The sequence below is a fragment of the Mchenga conophoros genome, linkage group LG8 (assembly GCF_057382185.1).
Source record: "Mchenga conophoros isolate Kocher_MC1m ecotype Shallow Benthic linkage group LG8, M_conophoros_male_GT1.1, whole genome shotgun sequence".
NCBI lineage: Eukaryota > Metazoa > Chordata > Actinopteri > Cichliformes > Cichlidae > Mchenga > Mchenga conophoros.
This window is the reverse complement of record NC_140533.1, coordinates 19,526,712-19,554,576: the sequence shown is the minus strand read 5'-3', so window position 1 is coordinate 19,554,576 and position 27,865 is coordinate 19,526,712. Positions and strand designations below refer to the sequence as shown.

The 27,865-nt window shown below is 40.6% G+C and overlaps 2 protein-coding genes across 15 annotated transcripts in view; both read left to right on the top strand.

Moving 5' to 3' along the window:
* The window catches only part of LOC146568622 (disks large homolog 5-like), a 30,316-nt gene extending 27,065 nt beyond the window's left edge, over positions 1-3,251 (top strand). For all 5 annotated transcript variants that reach the window (XM_085284764.1, XM_085284765.1, XM_085284763.1 and 2 more), the window contains 2 exons: positions 1,397-1,506; positions 2,328-3,251. In XM_085284764.1, coding sequence (XP_085140890.1) covers positions 1,397-1,506; positions 2,328-2,431 — 214 coding nt within the window. In that variant the 3' untranslated portion in view covers positions 2,432-3,251. The remainder of the gene's footprint in view (positions 1-1,396; positions 1,507-2,327) is intronic.
* A 685-nt stretch (positions 3,252-3,936) lies between these two features.
* LOC146568621 (calcium-activated potassium channel subunit alpha-1a) overlaps positions 3,937-27,865 on the top strand; it is a 104,744-nt gene continuing 80,815 nt past the window's right edge. For 4 of the 10 annotated variants that reach the window (XM_085284771.1, XM_085284777.1, XM_085284773.1 and 1 more), the window contains exons 1-2: positions 3,937-4,878; positions 19,462-19,605. In XM_085284771.1, the coding sequence (XP_085140897.1) occupies positions 4,645-4,878; positions 19,462-19,605 (378 nt within the window). In that variant the 5' untranslated portion in view covers positions 3,937-4,644. The remainder of the gene's footprint in view (positions 4,879-19,461; positions 19,606-27,865) is intronic. The other 6 variants (XM_085284779.1, XM_085284778.1, XM_085284776.1 and 3 more) reach the window with 3 other exon arrangements.

Sequence of the window (27,865 nt, the reverse complement as noted above, 5' to 3'; positions counted from 1 at the left end):
GAATTATTTAAAGATTACTTAAAGTTCCCCCATTTTAAAGCCATTCTCGCTTGAAGGACTGATTATTCCTGATTATGCTTAATTTTATCTGGCTTGAGACAGTTGCTTGGGAAATTGGCATCCGCAGAAGTCTTGCTGGTTTTATAATCACATTTGCCCTCCATCCATAACAAAACGAATTGATCAACCAAAATTTGATCAGCATCATTAGTTGCGAAGACACGACGTGCTCTCTTCCACCACCTGTTTTCATCGACTGATGGTGATGGCTCACAGATCCTCTGCTTTTTCATTTGTAATCCGTGGGAAGATTAAATCTGCTGAACCTTCGGCATGGTGCTTCATGCACATGCGCACACAAACGCATGCAAATCAGGGCAAACTCGGGTCGGGCAGGAACAGGCTTTTTCCACCACGCACGTACACACACGCGTCCATAAATCTATGAAACGGTGCAGCAGGCAAACATGGTTCAGATTGATTCCTGCTAAGCCTTCGCTGTCATCAGCTGAGTGCCAGCTGTCCTGGGAGGGGCTCACGAGGCCTGTGGCTCCGCTTCGTGGTGTGGGTGGCTAAAAACACACGATGCCCTGCCGGCCTCAGCTTCCATGTACACAAAAACACACCTCCCACTGCCTGCTGCAGCAACTGACAGGAGCCCAAGGTTTTTCATGGGTTTCTATCCTCTGAGAAGCATCAGCAGACCAAAATGTTGACAGCATAATGAGTGAAAGGAGAGAGACAGTGGTATTCTAGGTTAAGTCAGAGGTAAAAGATGAAGACTGGTAAACACATGAATTCTCAAGGCTTTGTGCGGTCATGGGTACTGAGTGGGATGGATGGGTTTAAAGTAGGGAGATTTCACTGAAGCTAAGCTGTTAGATTTCTTGGCAGAAATGAGAAGTTTTGCTGTAAAAACTAGTAGATATCTCCTTTAAATTGCATCTATAGTTACTTTAGTCAACATCTGAGTATTTTTTTTATTTTATTTCGATAAAATGCTAATAAGGGTAGTTGATCCTTGTTAACTTTGCTGATTTATCCAAAAAGACTTTCTTGTCTATTACTGCCAGTAGAATTTCCAGGAAAATGGTTTTCATTTAAGTTAATGTTGGCAGTAGCAGCCCAGAAACATGAATAATTTATATGCAGTTGAATTGGGATAAATGTATTCACATTTTTGTATAAAAGAAATTCACTCTAAATTTGTATTTAGCAATGTTCAAGATGTATTAAAATATCCACACACTATTATTACTGTTTATAAACATGTCTGCAGATTTTTAGTAATACAAAATATGGAAATTGTGACTGTTTTGTTGACATCAAGAATCTGACACTTTGAGTGTTTGAAATGAGGTTTTGTAGCAGGCTGACAGGGCTGATGTTTCCTCAGAGAGCAGAAGGACCCTTTGTACCTGCGGGATAAACTGTCTCAGAAACATTCCAGGGAGCAGTTTGAGGCAGCGCAGAAAATAGAGCAGGACTACAGCCGCTTCTTCACAGGTTGGTGGGATAGGCTTATGTTCACTCGATGTTAATTTGTATACAGGCATTATAATTCTAATTATTGTAACCTTAACCACACCTACAGTACACAGAAATGTGTAACTGCAAACTGAATCCCAGTTTACAAAGAAAGGTGTATTTTTGTAACCATTTTTTCACCTCGGGCTTAAAAGTCAGTTCATCAATAATCAGACACAAACTGTTTAATGGCATTTATCGCTGTATGTCCAAAATTTTTGGTGATAGTCTCTGAGATTTGTTTTTAACTGTATTTATTTCATGTTATTTAGAGTTTAGTCTTAAAGAGGAGGTATTGGGAGCACTGTATGTGTGTTCTTTAAGAAGAGTTAAAGTTCTGGTAACTGGAGCAGCAGACAGTCTGACACCCAACTGTCTGCCTGATTAATGACTAGAAAAGGAGGCGACTTATACACAAGGGCTTTTGCAATGAACACATACCACAACTGATCCCATCTATTAGGGAGAGTTGGCCGGCCAACTTCTGCACACATGCCACGATTGTGATTATATTTATCAGCACTTTCATTAAAAGTATCTGTTGATAGACAGCTTATACCAGTTTGTCTTCACAGTTTACAACTGTAAGTCTTTTATTTCCACAGTCCTGTTGGTTGGTGTCAACATTAGTCTCATTACATGCTTGATATAATTGAAAATGAGTAGTGCTTGGATTATGCAAAAATAAGAAAAAATCACATTGGTCTGGGAGCTGAGTGACTGAATGGGAAAAAATGAAAGAACTTTCAATGGGATGTGTTAACCACAAAAATACCACCCTCCTCCCAACTGTATTGCAGGTATTGTCCAGGGAGGCAGCGTCTCCTACATTTGCACTCAGATCATGACCATCGTGGAGCAGGAACAGAGTAAAGTACTGTGGATTCCAGATGGAGCCCTGTAAAAGTATCTCCCCTTGTTCATGTCAACCAGAAACATTCCAGGATGTAGCGAAGATGTTCAAATCCAGCAGTTCACAGCCGACTCGATGGTTAACATCCAATACTTCTCACTTACAGCAATATCAGCACACATGATTTGCAATATTCCTACTACAGTAATTATGTAGTACAGAGACTTGTTTACACTAGTCTTCAATACTTGAATTGTGTATTCCCTCATATTCAGTAGCACTCCTTTAATCCCTTGAATTGTCAGACCACAGGGACTCTGCATCAACTCCAAACTGAAGATGGACCACTGTGTTCCCTCCTTGATATTTATGTCTTCTCTTGCCATTTAATTTATCTAATCAAGTCAAAGATGTTGGTTATGATCCTTTGTTATACAACTGTAGCTCTCTAGTGAATAATGTTCTTATTTATAGAGGAGAAATTGCTTCCTTCACATTATGTCAGTCTTTATTTGGATCATTTCACTCCTCTCATATAATATTGTGCCAAGCTAAATATATTTAATACACCACACTTATTAACACTGCAATTTTCCTTGTAAATCACGCAGCAGGTTTGCTAGTTTCTGCCAATATTCTTTGTCAGGTGGATTTTTATTTTTTTATTTTTTTTTGTTTTTAAATTTAAGAAGGGATTTTATTTTATTTTTTTCATCTGTTGGCTAAACACATGTACGTGTTCCTCCTTGAATTTTCACATCAATCACGTTGAGAGCATTTCATCTGGATGTCAGATAAAACACTTTACATCAGGCTTTCTCCAAATGAAGGTTATTGTTTCTATAAAATATTAAACATTCAGTTAATGGAGTGCAAGTTGTCTGTGTTTTCTTTGCACATCTGAATGCTAACATCAGCTCACAAATAGCGGGCTGGTTATTTGTCAAGAAAAACTGGACTCAAGTTGGACCTCAATCAGTGCACAGTTTGTCCTCGAGGGGGAGTAATTTACCACTAGACGAGAGAAAACAAGATGTCCTGTTTAGTACTTTTCCTTACCATGTTTTATAACTGCCCATATAAATACTCTTATTCCAATATTTGGAAACTTTTTACATTTTGGGTTTTCTAAGCCTTTAATGCGTGGTGGCGTGGAAACAATGAAAATGTATGGTGTATGGTGTATTCTCTGCTGCAATGTGTTTTTTAAACCCGTATTTCCATCACTGCTGGAGAAAACGTTTTCTCGTTTAAAGGCTCCAGACATCCTTAGATTGATGTTAAAGCTCCATATAAAGATGTAGGACACCAATAAGAGAATTTCATTTTCGTCACTTTGCCCCACCTTATTATAGAAATACAGTTTGAAATGTGATTATAGTTTAGGAACATAGATCTAATGTACAAAACTAAAACGTCCGTACAAAATTAAGGGTTTAAAAGCACGGTGGCTCTAACCATAAAGTTACAACCATCAAAAATTGATGAAGCGGTCACTATAAATAACCAGACATCAAGATAAGCATCGACGTCTGCTATTGATGGCTCCTCCCCCGCTACCTGTAAATCTGCGATGCCATCTTCCAACAAATGGATGTGACAGAGGGAGTCGGAGAACGAGAATTGCGTACAAGAATAAAACGGTCATTTTTTTTTTCCAACCCAAACGATATATCCGTAAAGGAAACGACAAACTGCGGCCTTTGACGCGAGGACGGCATTCAACAGTGCGCGGTGCTGAGCTCAAGTAGCGGACCTGCTGAAGGCTACGCTGTAAAAAAACAAAAAACAAGGTGGGGGAGTGAGTGAATCGACTGGCGACGACAGCACGCCTCTTCAGTGTTATCATAACGCCGCTGCAGTTTCATCCACCGGATCTGTGAGAAAACCGTGAGTTTTGAGGAGTTTGAACAAGAAATTTGATTTTTACGCACACGTCTAACGGATGACGCGCAATCCCGGCAACGAACACGCGTCGTGAGGCGCACGACTGAGATCTTAATTTCAAAAGAAGTTTGGGGGTTTTTTTTGGTTTGTTTTTTTTTTTTTTTTTAATTGCGAGTGTGGCTCTTGTGGACTTTAACTTTTACATCTTTGCTTAGAGTGAAGCCAGATGAGATGGAAGAGGAGCGGAAGGTGGTTGGCTGAACATGCCTGAGCCGTTGTGGCATCAGGGGGCGCTGGCTGGAGCTCCCCAAAGGCCCTGAATCCCAGTTGAGTTGATTGTTTGTTTTTAGGGGCTGGCAGGTGACCAGAAGTCGGTAATGCCGAAAAACAGGGAGAGATTCAACCCGGACCCATCCATCCACATATCCAAGATGAATGTGATCATCCCGTTCTCACCAGATGTGCCCTGTGATAACAACGGCCAGCGGATGTGGTGGGCTTTCCTCGCCTCTTCCATGGTCACTTTCTTTGGGGGTCTCTTCATAATCCTGCTGTGGAGAACTCTCAAATACCTGTGGACCGTATGCTGCCACTGTAACGCCAAAAAGAAGGTACGCCAGCTCATTTCATAACGCAGCACTCCTCCATGAAATCATCATAGAGGGGTTTTTGTGTAGCAGCCAGTTTGATTTGGGCTTGTAATTAAATCTGTAGTAGGTCCAATCAAAGTGCATGACTCTGAATAATGAACTCTGCTATTCTTGGCTTAATGTCACATACAATGCGAGCCTGTTATAATAAAACCTCTTTGATCTTGGACTGTAGGCTGTTAACGAGGAAAGTTGGTCCTCGTTAACAGCAGGTTTGCAGTTGGAGCTACAGCTGACACTTGTTGGTGCACCGCATTCAGTTTGTTCTTAGTTGATTTGAAGGTGATCCAGCGCACAAGTAGCCTACAAGTATTGTAAAAAGCTTAACTATCATACGAATTTAACATGTTGAGGAGCTTAATTCCCACACAATAAGAAAACAATTTGTGGGAATATTATGAAGATAGTTTGACATTTGTACAATGTACAACCAATGCTTGTGGTCATACATTGAAGGTTAGTGGAAGTTAAATTGTGCTGCTAAAAATAGGGGGGGCAAAACTAAAACCTGGTGTTTCCAGATATCATGTCCCGCTTAATGTGGATAATCCACCGGCCTCAAGTGCAGTACATTTTGAATTGGAGCTACATTCTGTTGAAGAATTTCTCACTGGATAATTTACAGAACAAACAGAGTAGCAGAGGCAAAATGTGCTGCTGAATCTTATTTTTACAAACAAAAATCCATCCAGCTGCATTTTATTGAGGACAAGGGATTTTTAATCTTCTGTAAACAGCAACTTAGCTTAGGTTCCCCCCTTTTGAGTTCTTGTCAACATAATCTGAAGTCGGCATCATTTTCTTTCAACTGTCCAGCTGAACATGCCGCCCAGTTTGTTTAGTGTATTTCATAAAGTCTGGAATACTCTAACCTGTTGAGGACACGTGGAGCTATCAGGGGCTGCTACATGGGTCAGATATGTTCATGCGTGTCTTTGTGTAATCTCCAGAGACAGCAGCAGCAGTAGTATTTAATTCAACTGCTACTACATTTTCGGCCTCACAGTAATGACATCATCTGCGCCAGGCCGTCTGCAGTCGTGTGTTAGAAAAATGAAAAATCTTTCTGTTGTGTTTTTCCATAAAGTCTCATTTTAGAGTTTCCGCCATTACGCATATGCTTAAGGACAAAGATGGACTAGCTGATAAAAGTGCAAGAGATGGAGCAGTTTGTCTTAATGCATGTGCATTCATTTCTCAGACAGGCAGTTAGGGTGGAAGAGAATCGCTAAAGGCTGCATGCAGGGTGGTGCTGACCTTTTGAAGGGAAACGTCTGTATCATTTCCATGGTTGGGTTGAAGCTGCTTACAATTAAGGCTGCACATAACAATTAGAGTCATGGGTTATTTAATATGTCGATGTATCTTCTTTCTTAAAATACAGAATATACATCTTCCCAGCACCCAAATATTAACTACCAAGAATTCAGCTATATTAGTTGTCATGATACAAAGGGACAACTTACAAATATTTCAGGTTTTTGCTTCATAAATGAATAAACCTGAAAGACCGACACATTTTTCCGACTAATATTTAAGAGGATCCGTTTGTTTGGTTTGGTTTTTGGCCAAGATTTATTTATAGATGTAGAAAATTGGAACAGAAATGCTTTCCTGAAAACGGATCATGCCGAGGTTTTTCGTTTCAGGGTCCACAGCTGAACACTGTTTATGTGCGCATATAAGAGAGCAGTCAGGTCTTTTTGTGTGTTTTTGTGGAGCTGCCGAGCTCCACCAACCTGTTGTGCTACTCTGTGGGAGTCAGCCAGAGACGGGTCATCCTTTCACTTCCAATCTCTCCCTCTCTGCCTTTTGCTCTCCTGGCATTCATTTCATAACTCCTGCCCTGTTTTCTTCTCACCCTCTCTTCCTCATCCAAGAAGCAACCTTCCTCCAAAGTGTCAGAAATGCAGTGTCAGGCGCATACCGTATGTGCCATATGAATCAGTACTTTTGTTGCTAAGCAACTGGCAAGCAAAGGATTTCATTAGAAGAGTAAATCTCTGTTATGCAGTGGCTGTGAGATGTGGCAGGTTGTGTTGGAGGAACACCTCCCCACCCCCTCCCAGTCTGTGCATGTCATTAGCAGCCCAAACATGGAGCGTTAAGTGCATTGTTCATAGATGGGAGTTGATAATCTGTTTCCTTCTATTCTGATTTTTTTTAAAACTTTGTTTTCCCCTCTGTGGGGCTTTCACTGCCCAACTCTGCTCTGATCTGACAGCTCTTATGTCTCTGAGCCTCCATCTCTGTGGCTCTGTTCTCCCAGACTGATGGAAATCGATGAAACACGTCATTTGCGAGGTTCTGATGAATGGCTGCTATTATCCGTCTAGGAAAGAGGAAGAAATTGCTTTCATTGTAAATGGCACTGTACTCACAATGGGAGGATGACAAGTTGTGGCAGCTCCTCCGTCATGGTGCAGACTTTGTGAAACTTGCGCACACTTCTTTATTAGCTTGCGTTGAGTTTTGAGAGACCACATCTCCACTTATCCACGAACTGACTAGTGTTCAGTGATAATGTTTCATTGGACAATAAGAATTCCTGATGCCCCAAAGTGTCCAGAAGTTTATTACGGCAGTATTTCTGCTGGTTTTGATCCAGATACAAAAAACAGCAATGGATGGATTGTGATGAAATTTTTCTGGAGACGTTCATGTTCCCCTTTGTTATGGATTTTTTCATCAAGTAAGGTCTGACATGTCGTGCTCAGTGGAGCCTTTTTGGGACACGATGACGTAACATCTCTGCTCACTCTTCATCAGTCTTGTATCTATAGGGGCCATAAGGCCAAACAGCATTTTTTTTTCTTGTTTTTTTAATCATTTGACTCTTATTTGGACCAAAGAGTAAATGCAGAAGGAAGCATAGAAACTCTCTTGAATGATGTATTTCAAAATCTCTCTGGCTTATAGGTCTGTTCATTTTTGCTCTGATGAGACCAAGATGCAGTAAGGTGTTACTCCTGCATACATTTAAACCTGGTATCACAAGAACCACATTACCTCTCACAGACACACCTTCTATAACATAAATGGTGAGGGAGCAGTCTTGATATAGATTTAAAGGAGTGCTGTGAAAACTTAAATGTATTATACATCAGTAGAAAGTAGACAGGAAAGCAGGGAATGACATGTACCAAAGGGTCAGATCGCCTGCTCACCTATGAGATCTGTAGTGGTGTCAAAGTATGACATCTTTGCTAGAGATGTTACATTTGTTTTGTTATGAATCATTTTTGTTGCATCATACTTTTAGAACAGGTCCAATCACATTGGTGTTAATAACTCTAGTTTTAATTTGGCTAATTGGGCGGTTGTCTGCCAAGGTGCCTCAGTGATTATCACTGTGACCTCACAGCAAGAAGGTCCTGGCTTTAAAGCTGCAAGCTGATTGGGGCCTTTGTATGTGGGTTTTGTTTCTGTGTGGGTTTTCTCTGGGTGCTCTGGCACATTAGGTTAAAATTTGCCATAGAGAGTTTGTCTCTCTATGTTACCCCTGTGATAGACGGGTGACCTGTCCAAGATGGCCTTTGGACTCGTGACAAGTAGAATATTTTAAAATTGTTCCACGTGTCTCTTATCATTGAGCTCAAATGTTGCAATTTTGCTGTATGTTTTGCAGCTGTTGGTGACAATATTTGCGGAGTTTGTTGAGGTGGAAATGTCAAACAGCAGCCTTGGGCTTCAGGGGTTCAGTGTGATTTTAATACTTAATGCTTGCAGGCTACAGAAGGACACTGAACATCAGCATGCTGGTGCTGTCCTTGCATTAAATCTGAAGTACCTACAGCTGGGTTTTATCTGTTATTAAAATTTGATTACATTTAAATGCATGTTGTCTTGTTAGCAATAGTCCTTTTCAATCTTTAACGTACCTAATTTGTGATGTTTTATTGGCTAAAAAGGATTTAAAGGATTGTTGTTCTTCTTACCGCCTCTCTTACGCAGGCAGTTCAACATGACACCTTAGATGTGTCAGGCATGGAAGGGTGTGGTTGCGGGGGTGTTGAGTGGAGGACTCAGGTAAAGAGTCGTGCTCATGGTGCGTTCAAGTGCTGTCTGAAACATTGTAATTATCAGCTGAGGGCTCGTGATCAAACAGTAGCAATTACAAGTCAGTAAGTTGGAACAGCTGAGTGGCAATTTTCTGTTGTCATCGTCACACACAAAGACATAAAGACTTGCATATGCACACACAAAAAGCTAGATAGTCAGCCAGGCAATACAACACAGTATCAATATCAGGGTTCATAAATTACTTTGAAAATAATCAGTTTTTGCTCTCTGTCGCTGAATCATAACTTTGTTTTCTGCAGCAGGATTTGGTTGGTGTCCATTTCACTTTTTCCTTGGCTAAGAACTCTTGAGCACATCTCGCACATCCCAGTAATAAGAAGTAGCACCTAATGGCAGCATAATTTAACAACTAGACCCTAAATCCTCTGACAATGTCCTCTGCAATTTAGCCTGTCGGTCTCGTTTTTAACTAAAGGAAATGTATTCATTCAAATGTCTGTTTGATTGGCCGTGTAATTAGTTGGTTAAGTATAAGCTTGCTCACATTGCATAATATAAGCAGCAAGGTGGAGCTTGGCTGTCACTGCACCATCTGGGATCCAACAGGTCTCAGATGAACACTGTTGTTAAACATCTCAACTGTCCCGTAGCCTGCTGGCTTTTTTCTGTTCACAAAGACAGTAGAAGGTGTTTGGTTTCCACACATGTTATTTTTGCATATCAAATTTAAAGCTAGCATTCTGATCTTAAGTATTATCTTAATCATTTGAACTAAATGTCCTTGCTACATTTCAGTGCATCTTTATCCATTTTAAATACTGCAGTTTCTGTTAAATAACAAATGCATTCAAAGTCCTGTTTTAGCCTGTAACTCCTGGACAAATTTCCTCACACTTTGTATATACAATCATGTAGAAAATAAATACAAATTGAGTCCAAAATACTTTACACTGTGTAAAAATCTAAATAAAAACAGAATGCAATGATTTGAAATTCTCAAACTCTGTTATAACCTTGCTCAAAACCATAATGTGGAGTTGAGACTGACACCAGAGTTTTTAGAAAGATTCATTTTATTTTAAATTACAAGTTTATCTCAGTTGTAGACAATTGACACTTTAGACTCTTGCACTGCTCTGTAGGTTGGGTAGAGGTTGCAAAAAGCTGTAACACGACCCCAGTTTCCTCCAGGGGCCTTAAAATACTAAAAAATGTCAGTCAGTCGTCTTCCAGACCTGAAAGATCAATGCTGAAAGGACATGTGTGGCTGGCAACAGGAACAAGTATGTGTCTGACCAGTGCCCATCAAATGCTTTCGCATAAGTAGACTTCGCTAAACATACATGAATGCCCTTACAAGAGGATCATACAAGTTGTCAAATTGAACGAACACACACACACACACACACAGAAGAATTAGTCCACACACAAACCAAAGTAGGAACCAATAATCCCAACCAAAAGTGATCTGTTGTCTCCACAGCACAAATGGTTACATGCAACCTGTTCCTATACAACACATTACTATATCCAAAAAAGTGAGTAAAGCAAGTGTACTGGTGACCAACCACAAATGGGGAATCATGCCCATGACACAATCTCAACAAATGTGGCTCAACCGGGCAGCAACATTCACAAGTGATCCACCAGAAGTGGGCCAATCTCTTTACAACACTAGAGGTCAAAGCACAAAACACTCATGTCATCATTAGGCATCCATAACCAAAGCTGAAGCTGAACACGACATGCCTGCGCAGCTAAATGCTTCCCAGTGGGCCATAACTAATAAAACTGCCTCAACCTTCTCACAAAATTTCCTACAAAAGTCAGTGTTACTGTTTTAACTTTGAGCAACTCTCAAGCAAATATACAATAATAAAACTGAAAACCCCAAACTAATTTCACCTAGCTAACCTTCAGTGGTGTACCAAGCGTAAAGGAACTTTAAACATAAAAATCATGAGCAGGCAGCAGACCAAAGATGCCATTCACTGCTGAACACTGAGGCTTAGCTCCACTCAGGACAACCATCAAACATAATAAACTAAGACAGCAAAGCAAAAATAAACACCTGCTTTAATAGAAGGGCAGTACAGCCACCTAGCTGAAACACACCTGCTAAAGAGTATTTGCTCAGTTCTAGTGAAATCCTAGAATCCTCAGTTCTAGTGAAAGTAAACCATCACTCATCTCACCAAAAACAACTAACAGAAACACACCTGTGTTTAGTCTCGCACGAAAACCCCATTTATGTTACCACCTGGCTCAAAAGCAGCAACATAGAGTGGAGACTGACAGTAGAGTCTGTAGAATTACCTAACTAGTTAGTTAGCTTAAAAAACAACCAAAAAAATGGTCGATAATTAAGCCTTTGCAACACCTACACTCTTGCCCTGCCACTGCAAGGTGGGTAGGGGTCACATAGGGGTGTAACACGATAGAACGAGAAATCAAAGGTTTAAACTGAGAAAATATACCACTTACATTTATACAATCGAAAGATTCAGAGAATCTGGATAAATGAACATTGGAAGCTCGTGATCTTTGGGATCTACGACAGCGTGGCTTTATTGCAGAAGAGTGCACTGAACTGGCCTGCCTGCACTCCAGACTTTTCAGCCACTCAAAATATTCGGAGCATCATGAAATGAAAAATGCAACAAAGAAGATCCAGGTCTGTTGATCAGGTAGAATCCTGTCAGACAAGATCGGGGGAAAAATCCATCAGCTGCTCTCCTCAGCTCCCAGAACTTTTTTGAAATCAAAACTGCCATCAAATTCAAATGCAGCTTATATTTTTTCCTATATGGTCCATTTTCTCAGTTTAAACATTTGATATGGTTTCTATGTTATATTATGAATACAATTTGGGTTTATGGAATTTGTAACTTAGTAGTTTTTATTTGGATTTAACACAGCATCCCAACATTTCCAGAACTCATTTTCTAATTGTATTCATTGTGAGGAAGAACTTTGGTCTACACATAATCTTTCATTACCCCAACATATTTCAGGAAGACTTTCTCTCTTGGTTCATTATTAACGTGATTTAAATGAATGTATGTCTAAATAATTTAGTCATTTTTTGGAGAAATCGTGTCCCCCACCACATGTTCTATTCTAGTTTAATACTCTCACTTTGAGAAATGATCATGGTGCATCCTGAGAATAGGCCAGCCGTTTTGATTAATGACGTTCGGCGTCAGGAAGACTAGATTTAGGTGAGATAGTGAAACCTAAATTTGGAGGCTCTGACTACTGATCAAAGTGACAAAGAGGAGCTGTGCTCTCTGAGCTGCTGTAATGACTGCATGTGCTTTTCTGCTGCTATTAAAAATGGATCTAAGCTATTTTCGTTACATTAAAGTGAAGTCTAGTGAACGATTGTTTTCACCCTCTGGTGTTTGGATGGCCATAACGCTTAAAATATTGCACTTAGAATAGTAAACGTGGCATGGACTGTACATGTTAACGCTTGCTGTATCTGGTTTTTTTTTCATGCAGGAAGGATTTAAATGTCAAAAACACTGCGCTTTAGTTTATCATTGACGGTATCTTCCTGTGTGTGACCTTAAGATAAAGTCACTCATCTGACCCTTTTAAAGAATAATTGGACAGTCATGAATCGCAACTCCATAATCTTTGAACTCTGCTTTTAGTGTCATGACGACGTGTTTTCAGCTTACATTTTTAGATTTGGTCATTAAACTGGTGGGGAATAGCAGCGTGATGCCAATTAAACCTACTTAACGGCTATCACTTTCCCCCACTGAAGCCTGCGCCACTTTATTCATTAAAGCAGAAAAGTGCGGTGTCAGAGAAATGCATTAAACGTTCACATAACTGTGCCATTATTCCAAACGGTTCTGGAAAGAAAACAAAAGTGATGCACCGTCCATCACTATTACTCACTTTCAGTACAGACACTTTGTTCCCCCTCAAAAAATTTGTATTGTATACAATGTGCTGTATATGAAAAGCATGATTTCAATGATATCACGCTCTTCTTCTTTTGGCTGCTCCTTTAAGGGGTCGCCTGCATCTTACTCTACCTGTTGCATCGTCTGCTGTGACACCAAACCTCTGCATGTCATCCTTCACTACATCCATGAGTCTCTGTAGTCTTCCTCTTTTCCTCCTGCCTGGCATCTTCACATTCACCATCCTTTGTCCAATATATCCAGTATCCCTTCCTCTGCACATGTCCAAAGGTCTCAGGCTTTCCTCTCTAACTTTGTCTCCAAACCGCATAACCTGAGCTGTCCCCCTGATGTACTCGTTTCTCTGATATACTCATTTCTAATCCTGTGACAAGCGATGAGGCAGGGTTAATCTTCTAAACCAAAATCCATGATACTTGAGTAGAGAGGTGAGTATGAAATGAGACAGGAATTCAAGACAAAAATTAAATTTCTCCTGGTGGAGAACAGAGCTCTCTGAGTGATTTTCTTGTTTTCCTTTTTCTATTTCTTTCCTTTTTTGTATATGTGCTTGTTTCAAATAAAAAAAGTTAGAAATAAGTATTTCCTTAAAATCTGAAAAATTGCAGGAGATCAGGAGACAAAGTTAAGCCTTTTTGCAAAGATTGGCCAGGAAAAAATGTAAACGGATAAAATTTGTAATCATCTGTGAAACTTTACACTTCCAGTTTATAAAGCAAGCTGCATTAGCCTCGTGGTTAAATCAAGAGAAGGTCACTGAGCTGCATAGGGACATTTCTTTCCTCAGCCTTGTTGGCTCAGTTGCAAAACCATTTTTACAGGCTGAGTGTTATTCTCCATAACAATATGCCGTTTTTGTGCAAAGAATTTTTCCTTTCATATACAGTTTATGGGAACACTCTGTGTAGATGTTTTAGTTGGTTTTTATAGACAAATGACATGTTTAGACTTGGCCAATAAACGAGGCTCACGCTCTTAACGTTTAGTCAGACTGCCGTTAGCTTTGATGATAGCTTGCATTTGCTGTGTCACATTTATTTATGTGCAGAGCTGCATTAACTTTTTTGCCAAGATGTCATATTGATGATGGGAGAGTCAGACCGTTACGTAAAGCATTAAACTGCACATCGCAGTGGTTCACAATGGGATTAAGGTCTGGACTCTGCGGTGGCCAATCCATGTGTGAAAATGGTGTCTCATACTCCCTGGAGCGCTCTTTGACAATTTGAGCCCAAAAAATCCTGGCATTGTCATCTTGTAATATGCCTGTGCCATCAGAGAAGCAAAAGGCATTGATGGGAAACCTGATCATTTAGTATGTTCAGATAGACAGCTGACCTCCGTTTTGAGCACATAACATTGCTGAACATAGAGCTGACTGATTGAAGCAACCTCAGATCATAACACTGCCTCCACACGCTCGTAGGGTAGGCATTAGGCATGGGCGCATCACTTTATCTGGCTCTCTTTTTACCCTGATACGCCCATCACTCTGGAACATAGTAAATTTGGACCACACGACTTATTTTTCATTGCTACGAGTCCAATTTTTATACTTACAATCAAGTTGAAGTGTTTCTTCTAATCCAGTTAGGCTCACTGATAAATGGTTTTCTGAAGGCTTAACAGCTGTTTAGTCCACATTGCTTGTGAGATGATGGCTCACCACTATCGTTCCAGTATGTCTGCGAAGGTTCTCAGTCATCCAGGTCATCGAAGTCTAAGGAGCTTGGAAAAGAAAAGCGTCTGGACTTCTTTAAGTTTCCTTAAAGACGTTTCACCTCTCATCCAAGAGGCTTTTTCAGTTCTAAGAGCAATTGGTGGAGAGTCCCAGATTTTAAGCCCTATGGGAATGCCCCCAAGAGGGTCATGGACCCCCTATTGAGCCTCTACCTAATCACACAAGCCAAGGAACGGGTGTGGGTCATAATCAGCCAAGGTTTCAGGTAAACTCACTGAGCCCACTATCCTTCCAGGTTTTAATAATTAGCATATTGGAGAGTTCTAACCAAATTTTTAGCTTCAGAAGTCTCTTTAGTTGTTTTCTTTGCTTGATGCAGGCCAATAGTTCGACTCTTCTAAAAGGGAAGCCATTGGGTGACAGTGGGTTGTCTTCCAACATGGAATCATGCAGTGATTATCCAATGCAAAGTTCTTATCTCTTTGATTAGTTAAATCCAGGTAGTAACGTTTTTAGCCAGTAAGCATATGTTTCATATATTTACATACACTTACACTTAGATATACTTAAACATGACTGTTGCTAACTGGGAAGCTAGGATGCTGTTTTACAATATTAATGAGCTACTTGTACTATCAGTTGTTGTGGCTTGGAGGTAAAGTATCTGAAGATAAGTAAACTGTGTGGCAGACTAAAGTAATAGTTCCTTTAAATAACTACCATTTCTATAAATAATAATTCTTATTTCGCGCCACATTAAACTTTAGACTGTGATGTGACACATTGTGTTTCATACATCCTAGAGACTCATAGCTATTGTGACCCTTGGTAACCCTTGGTGCTTACAGCTTGCGTCCAATCAAAGTCAGCCTTTAACTCTGACGAAACCAATAAAATCTATACCTATTCCAGAGTTTTCATTTAAACTAATAAATCACAGGTTGCAGTCAGGGATACCTGGGTGTTTTAGCATTTCCTAGCCAAACAATTTAGACTACACCCCATTTTTCAGTTTACTGCCATGGCCTTAGATCTCCATAGCTTTGTTGCTTAACACTTTACTGTAACACTAATTGAAGAGGCTGCTGACTGACAAGTGAAACAGCTTTTTCTTTTCCCTTTCAGTCCCTTACCCAAGTCTTATCCACTCACCGTGATCTCCTTAAGGCGATTCAGAAGTGAGATTCAACTTAAATTCCCCTAAAGTCTCTGTATCAAGACCAATCTGATAAGATTTTTTTTTTAAATAAATTATGTAACCTTGGAAAGTGTTGGAAGCTTGGCTTACAATGCAAGACCCTGCTGCAGAAGCGCCTCTGTAAGAAACTGTCCACAGATAGAGCAGAATGAGACTCGGTATCTGTATGAAAACAGCTGATACCTGTTGGCTGAAATTTCTAAACTGGAGTTTCACAGAATTGGTTGCTGGCTGCATTAGCTGCTAAGTGAAGTGGACATGTTGTTGTGGCGTTATCAGGTTAGCTGCAGGGCTCTGGACAGGCTGCAGGAAGTCTAACATGGGCTGACGGCGGTTTAATGGCTGTGTACATGATCGAATTTCTTTGTTGAGCAAACTATTCAGTTACGATAAGAAGGTTGATTGAAATGTGTGGTCTGAATATAGGCAGAAATTATGTAAACTGTACACGTTAACAAAATTAATACACTGCAGATGTTTGAAGTATCAGTACTTGACTTTTTGGTTATTTTTTATGACTTAACTTGCTTGAGATTTATTTCTAGGGGCACTTGTGCTACTTATTTCTCCCTTTTCCTCAGTATCTCACAGTTACGTGGGCCCGATGACACCTCCTATACCAGGAACTATCACATAGGCTGTTTTCACTTCTTTAGTAGGTGTTCATAACAGAAAACAGTGATTTACTAATGAATTGCCATTTAAAATGAAAAAAAAGTATATTAAATGTTTATAGTGACTGTTTTTACAAAAATAAATGCTTTGTTACTTTGATGACAGCCACAGATTTCAATGTGAAGGACAGGGCCAGTTGTAGGGCTGCACGATTTTGCATAAAATGAGAATCACGATTTTTTTGCTTAGAATTGAGATCACGATTCTCTCACGATTTTCTTTTCCAGTATAAATATTTATTGCACTTATTAACTGCACATCAACTTCGTAACAGTTGAGACTGAACATAAAAAACAATAAATAAACATAAAAACAACAAATGTCTCACGTTTTGTTGTTGCTGCAAAATGTTGTACTGCTTGAAATTCCATCTCCACCGTTGCTCGACGCTGCGTGTATAGAGCAGGTAGTGCAACAATAGAAAAATAGTTGCGGGACCGCACTGTGTAGCGTTTGTCTAGGGTGTTGATCATTTTCCTAAATCCCTCGTTTTGCACAGTGTTGATGGGAGCCATATCTTTGGTCAGGTGATAAGTAATAGCCTCCGTAATTTCTTTGTGCCTGCGGGAGTTCGACGTGTATAGGGAAGCGCTGTATGAGGTTCCCGTTATTGATGTTTGGGTGGTTGACCGGGACGGATTTTCTCCTGTCACTTTCTCGTCATCCCTGAAGTGCTCTCCGTTGTTTTTTCCCTGCTAATTTTAGCATCACACGGCACAGCTTCTGTACCACGTGGTATAAGGCTCCGCCCTTGTCATTTGTTGAGCAGGAAGAGTGAGCGCTTGTTTTCCTGCAGATTACGTCCCGGATCAAAATGCGGTACAATCGTAGTTGTTTGTTTGTTTGTTTGTTTGTTTGTTTTGTTTTTAAATCGTTGTCATTTGGAAATGAGATCGCACATAAGTATGAATCGAGATCGCGATTTTCTAACGATTAATCGTGCAGCCCTAGCCAGTTGTATCATCTCCTGCAAGAATTGCCTGCATACAGCCTGCGTTTAAGCTGAAGACCTCCAATTTATTCTGTTAAAGGATAAGTCAGGGTAACTCACTCTTTTACATTTTCAATCAATCCAAACAAAAGACAAACAACAAAGCCTAAATGATTCTTGATTAATATCCTACCCTCTCTGCGACACTGACTCACGATGACTGAATTCTAAGGATGTAAATCTTTAACGAGCATAATAAAGCGCAAGTTTTTAAAAAGGCCTCAGTAATTGCAGCTGGGGTTTTATCCCCAGGCAACATTACTCAAATTGAATTTACAGAATGGCTGTTTGGGACTATTTCCAATCGTTGATTAATATACATCCGTGCTCCGCTGAGTATTTATGGCAGCAGTGCAGTGGTGATCATAACGGTGGCGGGTTCTGCACCTACTTGTCGTGCGCCTCGTTTTCTGTGTTTCTGGACCACCAGTGAAGCTTGACGTCAGGAAGGTACACAGCATACTTGTTAATGGAATGAGCTCATTGTTAGTTTTGGTCTTTACTTGGGATTTGTGGCCAATTTAAAAAATGTCAGTGGATTTTATCCCCTGAAGAGACATGCCTCATCAGTACGCTGAGCAGGGACTTTGTGGTTTATTTTTAGTCAAATGCTTGAGTCATAAGGTGTGATTTGAAAACTCTTATTAAAAAAAAGGCCCTTAATGAGGTAGTCATTTGTTGATTTGAGATTTTGTTCTCTTTTTCTCTTTTTAAGATTATTATGTGAATCTTAAATAATAGCAGACAGTTTCCACTTAATTAGTTTAACTGTAATGTAAAAATGTCGTGCCCATTTGCCCACAAGAACAATGAATAGTTAACTCTCCCCAACTCCCGTACATGCGCGGCATCAGCAAATTGTATTTGATGAGAACAGCTGAAGGGAATGGGCCTCAGAGAGTGCGATGTGTGACACCATTAAGGTGGAAGAGGAGTAGGATGTCATGAGGTAAAGAGTCTGAGCTGTGTTGGCCTCAGGGCTGTGGGGTGTTTCATCAGGGAGCATGGCTAACCTCTGCATCCTGTCTCGATTTCCTGCTCTGTGAATCATGCCAGTCCCAGCAGACAAACAGACAGATGGACAGGCAGGCAGAAAGACAGGCAGGCAGGCAGGCAGCCCACTCAGTGAAGCAGAAACACCAGGAGCTCAGTGGCTGCCATGGATACACTCCTGGAGTCTCTTTACTGCTGTCTGTGTATGTTTACTGTATGCATGTGTGCTTAGCTTTGTTCTGGAGGCCTCGCACCTTGTCCCTAGATTAGAAATGATGTATTTTACTTTTTGTAACCAAATTCTGTTAATAAATTTCAGGGCTCTGTAGGTGGTAAGAGTTAATGTTAACGTAATATCTAATGTTATCCTATTAATAATCAGTGTATATTGTAAAAACTTGCCATCACAACACACGATGCATTGGTGTGGTTTGGTTTCCATAGAGGCTTCTTCCTGTTAAAAATTAGTTTTTCCTTCCTACTGTTGCCAAGTGCTTGCTCCTGTGAGGTCATCTGATTGTTGGGGTTTTCTCTGTGCTTTTGTATTATTTATTTATTTATTTACAGATTTTACAGTTAATCTAATTAATGGCAGCAGCTAGAAATTGTATATCAAAGTTGGATGTAGCCTCCTGGTATTTTAAAGCCCAGCAGGATGTGACCCCTCTAGTTGCAAAAAGTTTGATTTTACAAGTGTAAGAAAAATAACTTCTCAGCTGATTTACTGGCTCTGTAAATCTAATCACTGGATTCTTTCTTCTCAACTCAAACAGCATAAGTTAATATGCAAATTATTGTCACAATTATTGTAAAATAAACAGCAGGGTATGCTTAAATGTGTGGCTACCTTATGAGCACGCAGTGTCCTTGGTTTTCCATTGACATATATGTGTTTTCTTTTCCTGATTGACACCCAAAAGAGTCCAAAGCTACACTTGTTATAGGTCAGAGCATTGACCTACAGGGCTCAAGGGCTCAATTACTGTATTGCAGCAATTGATAACCAATACTGGGGTTTGTTTTTGTCTTTTTATTTCTTCAGGAGGTCCATCGGATCACCACAGGCGATGGTATTAAACGCACAGACAAGGATGATGCCGCAGCCAGCGAGGTGGGCTGGATGACCTCGGTCAAAGATTGGGCCGGAGTCATGATATCTGCTCAGACGCTGACAGGAAGAGTCCTGGTAAGCTCATTCTCAGCCATCATCCTTTGTTCAGTTTTTGATTGACATCTTCAGCTACTTAGGCTTACACGTAGCAGGCCGCTGGTTAAGATGTCGGTGAGATGAAGCGTGACAGCCCATCATAATCATTCCCAGACTTACTGATGACAGCAATTCACTTGGTTGAGCTCCCTTGTAGTATTTTTGTCTTGTGAAAAACATTTGTTATTATAGGACAAGCCAGAGGAACCTGCGTCAGACCAGGCACAAACTGGGCATGTGTGAATATTCCTTGCTTTTATTTTTGCTTGTCAAACCCATAAACGCATCATTGGGTGTATCTCCTGGTAGGTTTTCTCTCAGACAGTGAGGCTTACACATCCAAACAAAGCCTGGGCAACAAAGCAGAGAGATTTAAGGCATGTATTAAGGTCATACACCCCATAATAACCTCGGACAGCAGAGAGAAACAGATGCCAAAGAAAGGAAGGAGGGAGGGACATGTGCAGTTTTACAATAGCTTTTGGTCATGCAATGGTGCCTGGTGTGTCTGCTCACAGGGTTAGATGGAGAACACATCCCTTAAACACCTGTTATCATCTTGTGTACTGAACTATGTTGCCACACGATATCCAATCAGGGAAATTTTTGCTGTGGTGTTTTTTATAGGTTTATTCTTATTATTTCTCAACACTGTATAATGATTTGGCTGTAAATGTTCAGCATTTAAAGTACTGCGACTGTGGAGTGATGAAACGAGATGATATGAGTGGGAGCACTGTGCCAGAGCTTGACGCAGTGCTTCGGGCTTGATCCCACTTTCAACTACCTCCTTAAATGCGATGCAGCATCTCCAGTTGGCTCGACGTGTGGAGGTTGTTAATCTTGAACGCCGGGCGAGCTGTACACTAAACTGTTATGTGGAATATTAATGATCCGCCTAGTTCATATTTGTGGGCTAAAACTAAACTGCTGATCATGTTGGAAGGCTAAGAAGATGGAATACATCTTTATTTGGACACTTATCTGAAGTTGTTCACTTATTCACAAATATTTCAGTTGATTCAGAACACTTTGTCAAGTCTTTTTGTTTTAAAGTGTGCTTCAAATGTGTCGTGCTTACAAGAAAATGTTCCTTTAAATCTAAATAAAAATATAGACCCTGGATTTGAGTTGATGTACACGCCCATCAAGTGGCAACATCTGGAAAAAGATGCCAAATCAGAAGAACCCAAGAAGAACTACTTAGAATTGAGACTTGAGGCTGGGGCCACAAGCAAGTCATTCCTATAGACTCCCATGTTTAAATATACGGCTACAGCCTTGAAATTACCTCCCTCCCTTTTACAAATCACCTGTTTATAATTGTTTAAGACATAAATGTCTGCAATATTAGTGGTGTCAAAATGGGACTTCACGAACAAGTGGATGATGTCACGGTGGCTTTATCCCTCTTTTACATACAGTCTGTGTGAGTGTGTGACAGCTGATAAAATCACGTTTTTTTGCTCCCGGCTGGAGCAACAAGGGGCACATTTTGTTCATCTTCCGTCAAACATTATGAAACTCAAATTGTCCCCAGAGTGGACTGAGTGCAGAGACTAGTGGTGGTGTATGTTGACAGCAGCATTTTGCTAACATCTCCCCGTTCTCTGTTTCCTTGTTTTTCACTTTAAAACACCAACGCTTCCCTCTGCTTGCTTCTTTGTGTGCGTGCGTGTGTGTGCGTGTGTGTGTGCGTGTGTGTGTGTGTGTGTGTGTGTGTGTGTGTGTGTGTGTGCGTGCACAGCTCAAGTGCTCTGTCTCAATGATGGCTTGACACAACTGTTTAGCAAGTGCTCGTCTGTAACCATGGCAACTGCAGCTTACCTAAACAGGGCAGATGTGTGTTTTCTATTTCAGCCTTTTCAGGGAGCGCATTAAAGCTTATTTCCAGGCCATCTGAGAGCAGTTTTACTGGGGAGTAAGAGCAAGGAATAGCTTAAATAAAAGTGAGTGCTTCTGTGTATTTATTTGTCGTATAAAGATCCTACATTTACATGTATCTTGAGCTGCTATTTCCAGCTGTTTTCTATTTGCAGTCTTGTTTAATAAAAGCCAGCAAAGAGTAAATCCGCCAATTTTAAACTTGAACCTCTCCAAAAAAAATAAATAAATAAATAAATAAAAAAAAATCTATTAGTGGTTGTGCATATGAATCCAAATGAACAATCCAGTTTGCTGTTCCTAATTAAACCTGACTACATTATTAAGTGTAAATGTGGCTGAAGTTGAAGTGGATAAATTGAGACAGTTGAGGCATGGATTATGCAAAAAAGAAGGCTCAGCTGCAGGATGCCTGCAGTGTTTTGCAATTTTAATTTAACTTTCTGAATCTCAGTTTAGCAGATTGATACCCGCTGCATGAAGATTCAGTTGCTCGTGCCGTATAGCTCTCCAAAGCCTTTTTACAAAATGTACAGAAGAAGAACTAAAAGACAAATAAGCAATCCAAAAAATTAAAAACATGGACATGAAAATACACAAACATGCGGACCACAAGTTAAAAGTTAAAAGACCAAAAAAATTGATCGCTGAATTATATTTGATAAGCCCAAGGCCAAAAAAATAAACACATAAATCATACATTTCAGTTGAGGGCTTCTGTTCAATTAGCTCTACAGTACAAACACAGAGTATGTCAGAGCACAAAGGTTACAAAGCTGGTTAATGTTTAAAGTACATGACAAGACATTTGGTTTTCTGAGTGACTGAGTTTGATGGTTGTGGCTTTTTTCCCTCACTATCTATAATCGGGCATTTCAACTAAGGGGCCTTGACATCTGTAGCATGACACATTTTAGGTAAATGTAACAGATTACACAGAGGAGACGAGATCACTGTAGACTTAGCTGAATGTTTACCTCTGACTGTGACTGTTGAGTGACAGACAGGTGCAAGCTGCCCTGCGGAAGCTGAGGAAGCCCAGTGTTCATTTGCCCAACTGGCCTCAGCAGATTGTAAAAGATCAAACCTTGCCATTAGGGCTGTTTGATTAGCAGAGAGGACACTTCCTGGTGACCTTTAAGTCTGTAAAGTTTTTTCTGCAGGAGATCTAGTCTCTGATCTTTAAGCGCTTTAAGGTGAACTCTCTTGTTTAGTTTTCAAAATTCAGGTCAGCAAACATGTATGTAAAGCCGTGGGTTTCTTCTAGATTGGATCCCATCTGTCAGTTTATTTTTATTGGATTTTCCCTCACCATATCCATTTTTGCATCACACAAGACCACCCTCCCTATTCATGATAAATGTTATCACGTTGCTGCTTGCAAACGTCAAAACAAACGCCCCTCGGGGCCTGAACAGTTGGCTGCAGTTTATACTTATACCAAAGAAAACCCCAAAAAGGATAAAGAAGCAGGTTATGGATGTATTTCTTATTTGTATTTCCCTTGAGACTACAATTTTCAAGAAAGTTCAGATAGAAAGTATGCACCACAGCCAGGCCCAAGTTTGTGTATTCTGAAGGAAAATCTGATTTCTCTTAAATGACAGGACCCTGCTGAGTGACATTTAGCCCATGTGTGTTTGCCTCTAGAAGTCCACAGGGGGGGCTTGGATGTCACAAAGCTATTATTCTGGCCAGAGAAAGGTTTTCTATTATTGGACGCCCAAAAATGACCTCTGGTGCTTTTAAGTTTTCAATCTTTGCGCTTTAACCCCAGTCACAGGTTGAACAGAGTCGAAGGCATTTAAGTTAGACTTGAATGAATTCTCTGACTATAAAGTACTGCAGGTAAACACCAGCTGTTTTTGTTTATTTACAACTCCTTTTTTTGGAAAAGTTTCTTACATACAGTAGCTACAAGTCTCTGTTTGGCATGCCATATGTTGTTACAGTCCAATAAGCTGAGCTGCCGAGACATACCAACATTTGGCATGTGAGTACTACTGTACTTCTTGCACATTTAAAAAAAAAAACCCAAAACACACACACAGACAAACCACACTCGACTCGTGCATTTTAAAACTCTTTAAACAGTCATTATTGGAAGTCCTCTTTGAGTTTAGCATATTTTTCGTTTTCGTGAGCATGCCTGTGCTCTGTTGACAAAGGGTGGAACTTGGTGAGCTAAGAGGTGAGGGGGAGAGACCGATGGGGGTAGTAGCTATACTCAAGTGTGCTGGCATAGACTGCGCAGTATGTAAAAGATTTCCATGGCTAAAAAGGGAAGCCAGTGTGAAAACTTCTTTCTGTCACCCAGCAGGGGTCAACCCCTTCGCAAAACACATCTGGTTAAAAGACTTTTCTAATGATATAATGGGCTCAGTCACTAGTTTCAGGTTTTATTCAATACAACATATTCATTTTGTAAATTACTGCTCCTATTAGTGTCAGTTACTGTCCACATTACTAATAAACCGAAGTATGGCTTTTGGTATGATTGGCAAGTAGCTAGCATATGTATGCGCAGTATCACTGGGTTCCTCAGTCAGCTCCACCCCTCTCGGATACCTAAGTTGTGGCTGGCAAGCGGAAGTGTATGATGGCCAATTTTTCCCCATCTTAAACCTCTACAAGTTAAGCCGTGAGCAAAAGGTGCTAGCTTCAGCTAGGTCACTTCTAATTTTAACATCACCAGCTGTCAGACAAAAAGTTCTCACAATTTGGAGTCGTCTAGGTTTTCTGGGGTCAGCGTGTGTGTAGAGGAAGTCATATTGGGTGACAGGGTGAAAGAGTTATTTTCTGGCTCGACCGCTAGATTTGATATCGCAACCGCAAGGGGAGAAAGCAGCACTGAACGAAATTACAGGTGGGCCAGAAGGGCATTTTCATCAGGCGGACACTTACCTCCTCCTCCTCCTCTGAGAGGGTCGTGAGCTGCAGCAATTGAGCCGCTACATGGAAAAGCTTTTTGTCTGATGGGAGTGAAAAAGGGGAAAGAGAGAGAGAGAGAAAGACTAAACACTTTCGTGTGGACTTGCTCTTTTCTCTCATTGCCGATTATGGTGCCGCTTCAGCAGAAATATTCAGAGTGCCTTTCAGAAGTCATGGGCGCGCTTATCCTTTACATGACTGAGAATTCATTGTTAGCGCTGATTTATTGTTACACATTTTCCACGGCTCAGCACGAAAGGAGTCAGCATTCACTCTTCGTGCCCTTTTCTTGACATTCCCAGTTGACTCTCGGCTTTAGGTTAGGATGTTGGTATCGTTGTATGTAACAGATATTCTTTCAACACGCCCATGGCCTTGTAGCAAAGACAGGACGCTGTTTGCCACCTGTGGACTCTGGTGCCAACGGGATCATGTGTGACTTTCACCGCACCCAGTACAACAGAGTGAACAACGTGGCAGCGTCACTCGGCTCTCTGCCCGTCTCTAAGCCTGCCGCTATTTTCGGGTGACAGCAGCTGCCAGGCCTGTTTTGTCAGGCCCCTACAGAAGGAAACAATGCCATGTGAGACTGAAGTTATTTTGTTTCATTCCTAGTTAAAACCAAGAACATCTTGGTAAGTCATTATTGTATATAAATGAAGTCAAACTAACACGCCACACTTTGCACTAGTACCATCTTGATTCGAGTAAAATCTTCTTTTTTTTTTTAAAGAATTTCCTAGAAATTATGGACTAAACTCTTGCACACACAAACATAATTGGGTACACCTTGCTAGTCCTCGGTTGGACCTTTTATCGCCTTCAGAACTGCTTCTATTATTTGTGGCATACATTCAACAAGCTGCTGGAAACATTCCTCAGAGATCTTGGTCCATATTGACATGATAGCATCACACAGATGCTGCAGATTTGTTGGCTGCACATCCATGATGTGACTCTCCTGTTCCACCACATCCCAAAGATGCTGTGTTTGATTGAGATCTGGCAACTGTGGAGGTCATTTGGTATATAAAGTTGTTCTCAAGAATACAGTTTGATATTATTTGATGTTTGTAATATGGTACATTATCCTGCTTTAAGTAGACATAAGAAGATGGATCATGTGGTCATAAAGGGTCAACAACATGGTCAACAACAATACTGTGGTAGACTTTGCCTAAGGATCTCAAAGTGTGCTAATGATCCCCTACGCCATTACACCACAACAGCTTGCCTGAACCTTTGATACAAGGCAGGATGGATCCATGCTTTCATGTTCGCACCAGATTCTGATTCGAATGGACCAGCAGAATTCAACACTCATCAGACTGGGCCATGTTTTTCCAGTCTTCTGTTATGCCGGTTGGGTTACCCTCTGCAAATTGTATCCTTAGTTTCCTGTTTCTAGCTCTCAGGTGTATTCTGCTGCTGTAGTCTATCTCATGTTTTGCATTCAGAGATGCTCTTCCACATAGGTTGGTTTGATTTACTGTTGCTTTCCTATCAGGTCGAAGCAGTCTTACAATTTTCCTCTGACCTCTGACATCAATAAGTCATGTTTACAACGACTCACTGCTCACTTGATATTTTCTGTTATTCTTTTGTTGTTTCCTTCTGGCCATTCTCTGCTCGGAAATAGTCAGACCAACCAGTCTGAAACCAACAATCATGCCACTTTCAAAGTCCTGTAAATCACCTTTTTTCTATGTTCTCATTATCGTTTTGAACATCAGCAGGTCATCTTGACCATGTCTACATACTTAAATGCATTAAATTACTTTCATGTGTTCTCACATAGCAGAAATCAAACCCTGTCATTGCTGATATTTTTGGATTGCTTCAGATTAAAACAAACACAAAAAAGCAGTGAATCTCCTGTGTTCTGTATTCAAACACTGACTATGGAATATTAGCTACATTTATGCAGGTTACGAATTTGCTCTGGGTGGTGTTTTGAGTGTCTGTGTAGATAATAATGTCATTAATATTTGCCTTCAGTGCAGCACACAGACAGATCTGAGTGGTCCTTAGACATGCTTAGTTGAGGTCATCTTGACCTGTGGCCATCTGTGCTTGCAGAGTCTACAGATTGAGAGTTGCTTGATCCTTAACCCTCTGCGATCGTGAGGCCAAATTCTTGCAGCAATCACACCATTAGTTTTGGGCACCAGCAAGTATCAGGTGTGATAATTACCATTCCTCCAGGGGGTGGGGGTGGCGCAAGCGTTTCTAATTTGGAACCTGTCTATGTTTGGGCACCACATTTTCAGCAGGCTCTCATTAGGCACAAACAATCAGTCAAGTATAATGAGTTTAGTGAAGTGGCGTGGTATTTAAAATAGTCGAGAAGGGTTTTATGATAACATTCTTCCCCCCAATCCCTAGAATCCATTCAGCGAGCGGTTTCATGATGAGAAATTCTCAATTTGGCCGGCAGATTCCATTAAAAGTCATTAGCTACACAATGACTAAGCAGCTGCTTGTTGAGCTCACTACGTCTCCATCACTAATCACAGTCCTCTCTTTCCTGTCTCTGGAAAGCCAGGTGTAAAAGAGGCATGAAACTCTTGATTGATACTTCAAGTAGTTTTTCCCTCGGCGAGTTCAGTTTAATTTACTACCGTGGCCACTTAAAGAAAATGAGTTACCTACTGATCATACAACATGTTGGAACTTTAAATGTTCACTTTAAGATCAGCTCCTTCAACCTTTAAAAGACAGGACTGCTGCAGTTATTGTATGTCCAGCCTTTCGGCTGCAGCACAGGCCATGATTTACATTTTAACACGTGAGAGGAATTTTCTCAGTGAGGACCCCTCCTCTCTGAAGTGCTGCCTGAGAGTTGAGTCATCACTTGTGCTCAGCAGCAAGATTTTTTTCTCTTACACCCACAGCAGCAAAGACTATTTGGTTATTCTTTTTTCTTTTTTTTTTTCTCGTTGTCATTTTCTCACAATTTTAAAGCAACAAACTAATATTTCAGCTGAGACAGACAGCAAGAAGCTGGGAGGGGGGGAGATACATCCATCCACGCCTACCCTAAGCTCTTTACGCCTCACTGTGAGAGTGGTTGGGCTGCTTCCAAGATGGCTTAAATCATGGCTAAGCCACTGTGGGATTTGGGGTTCCACGCTGCATGTTTTGATTGTGGGCATTTAATATCTGAATAATGGTGCAAAAATCTCTTATTCATTACAGGACAGAACATGCCGTTTCTGTCTAACAGGAGCAGATCAATTTGTTGTCACATCAGCGAATCATGAAATGCAAAATAAGTGCAAATAGATGAGCAGGATGGCAGAGGGAGATGTTCCCGAGTGGCTTGACCCAAAATGCTCAAGGATGGAAGCATTGTTTTCAAAGCTCAGAAAGGACATTGTCAGTGCGCTCAGATCAGATGCACTCCCTATATACAGGGACCAGT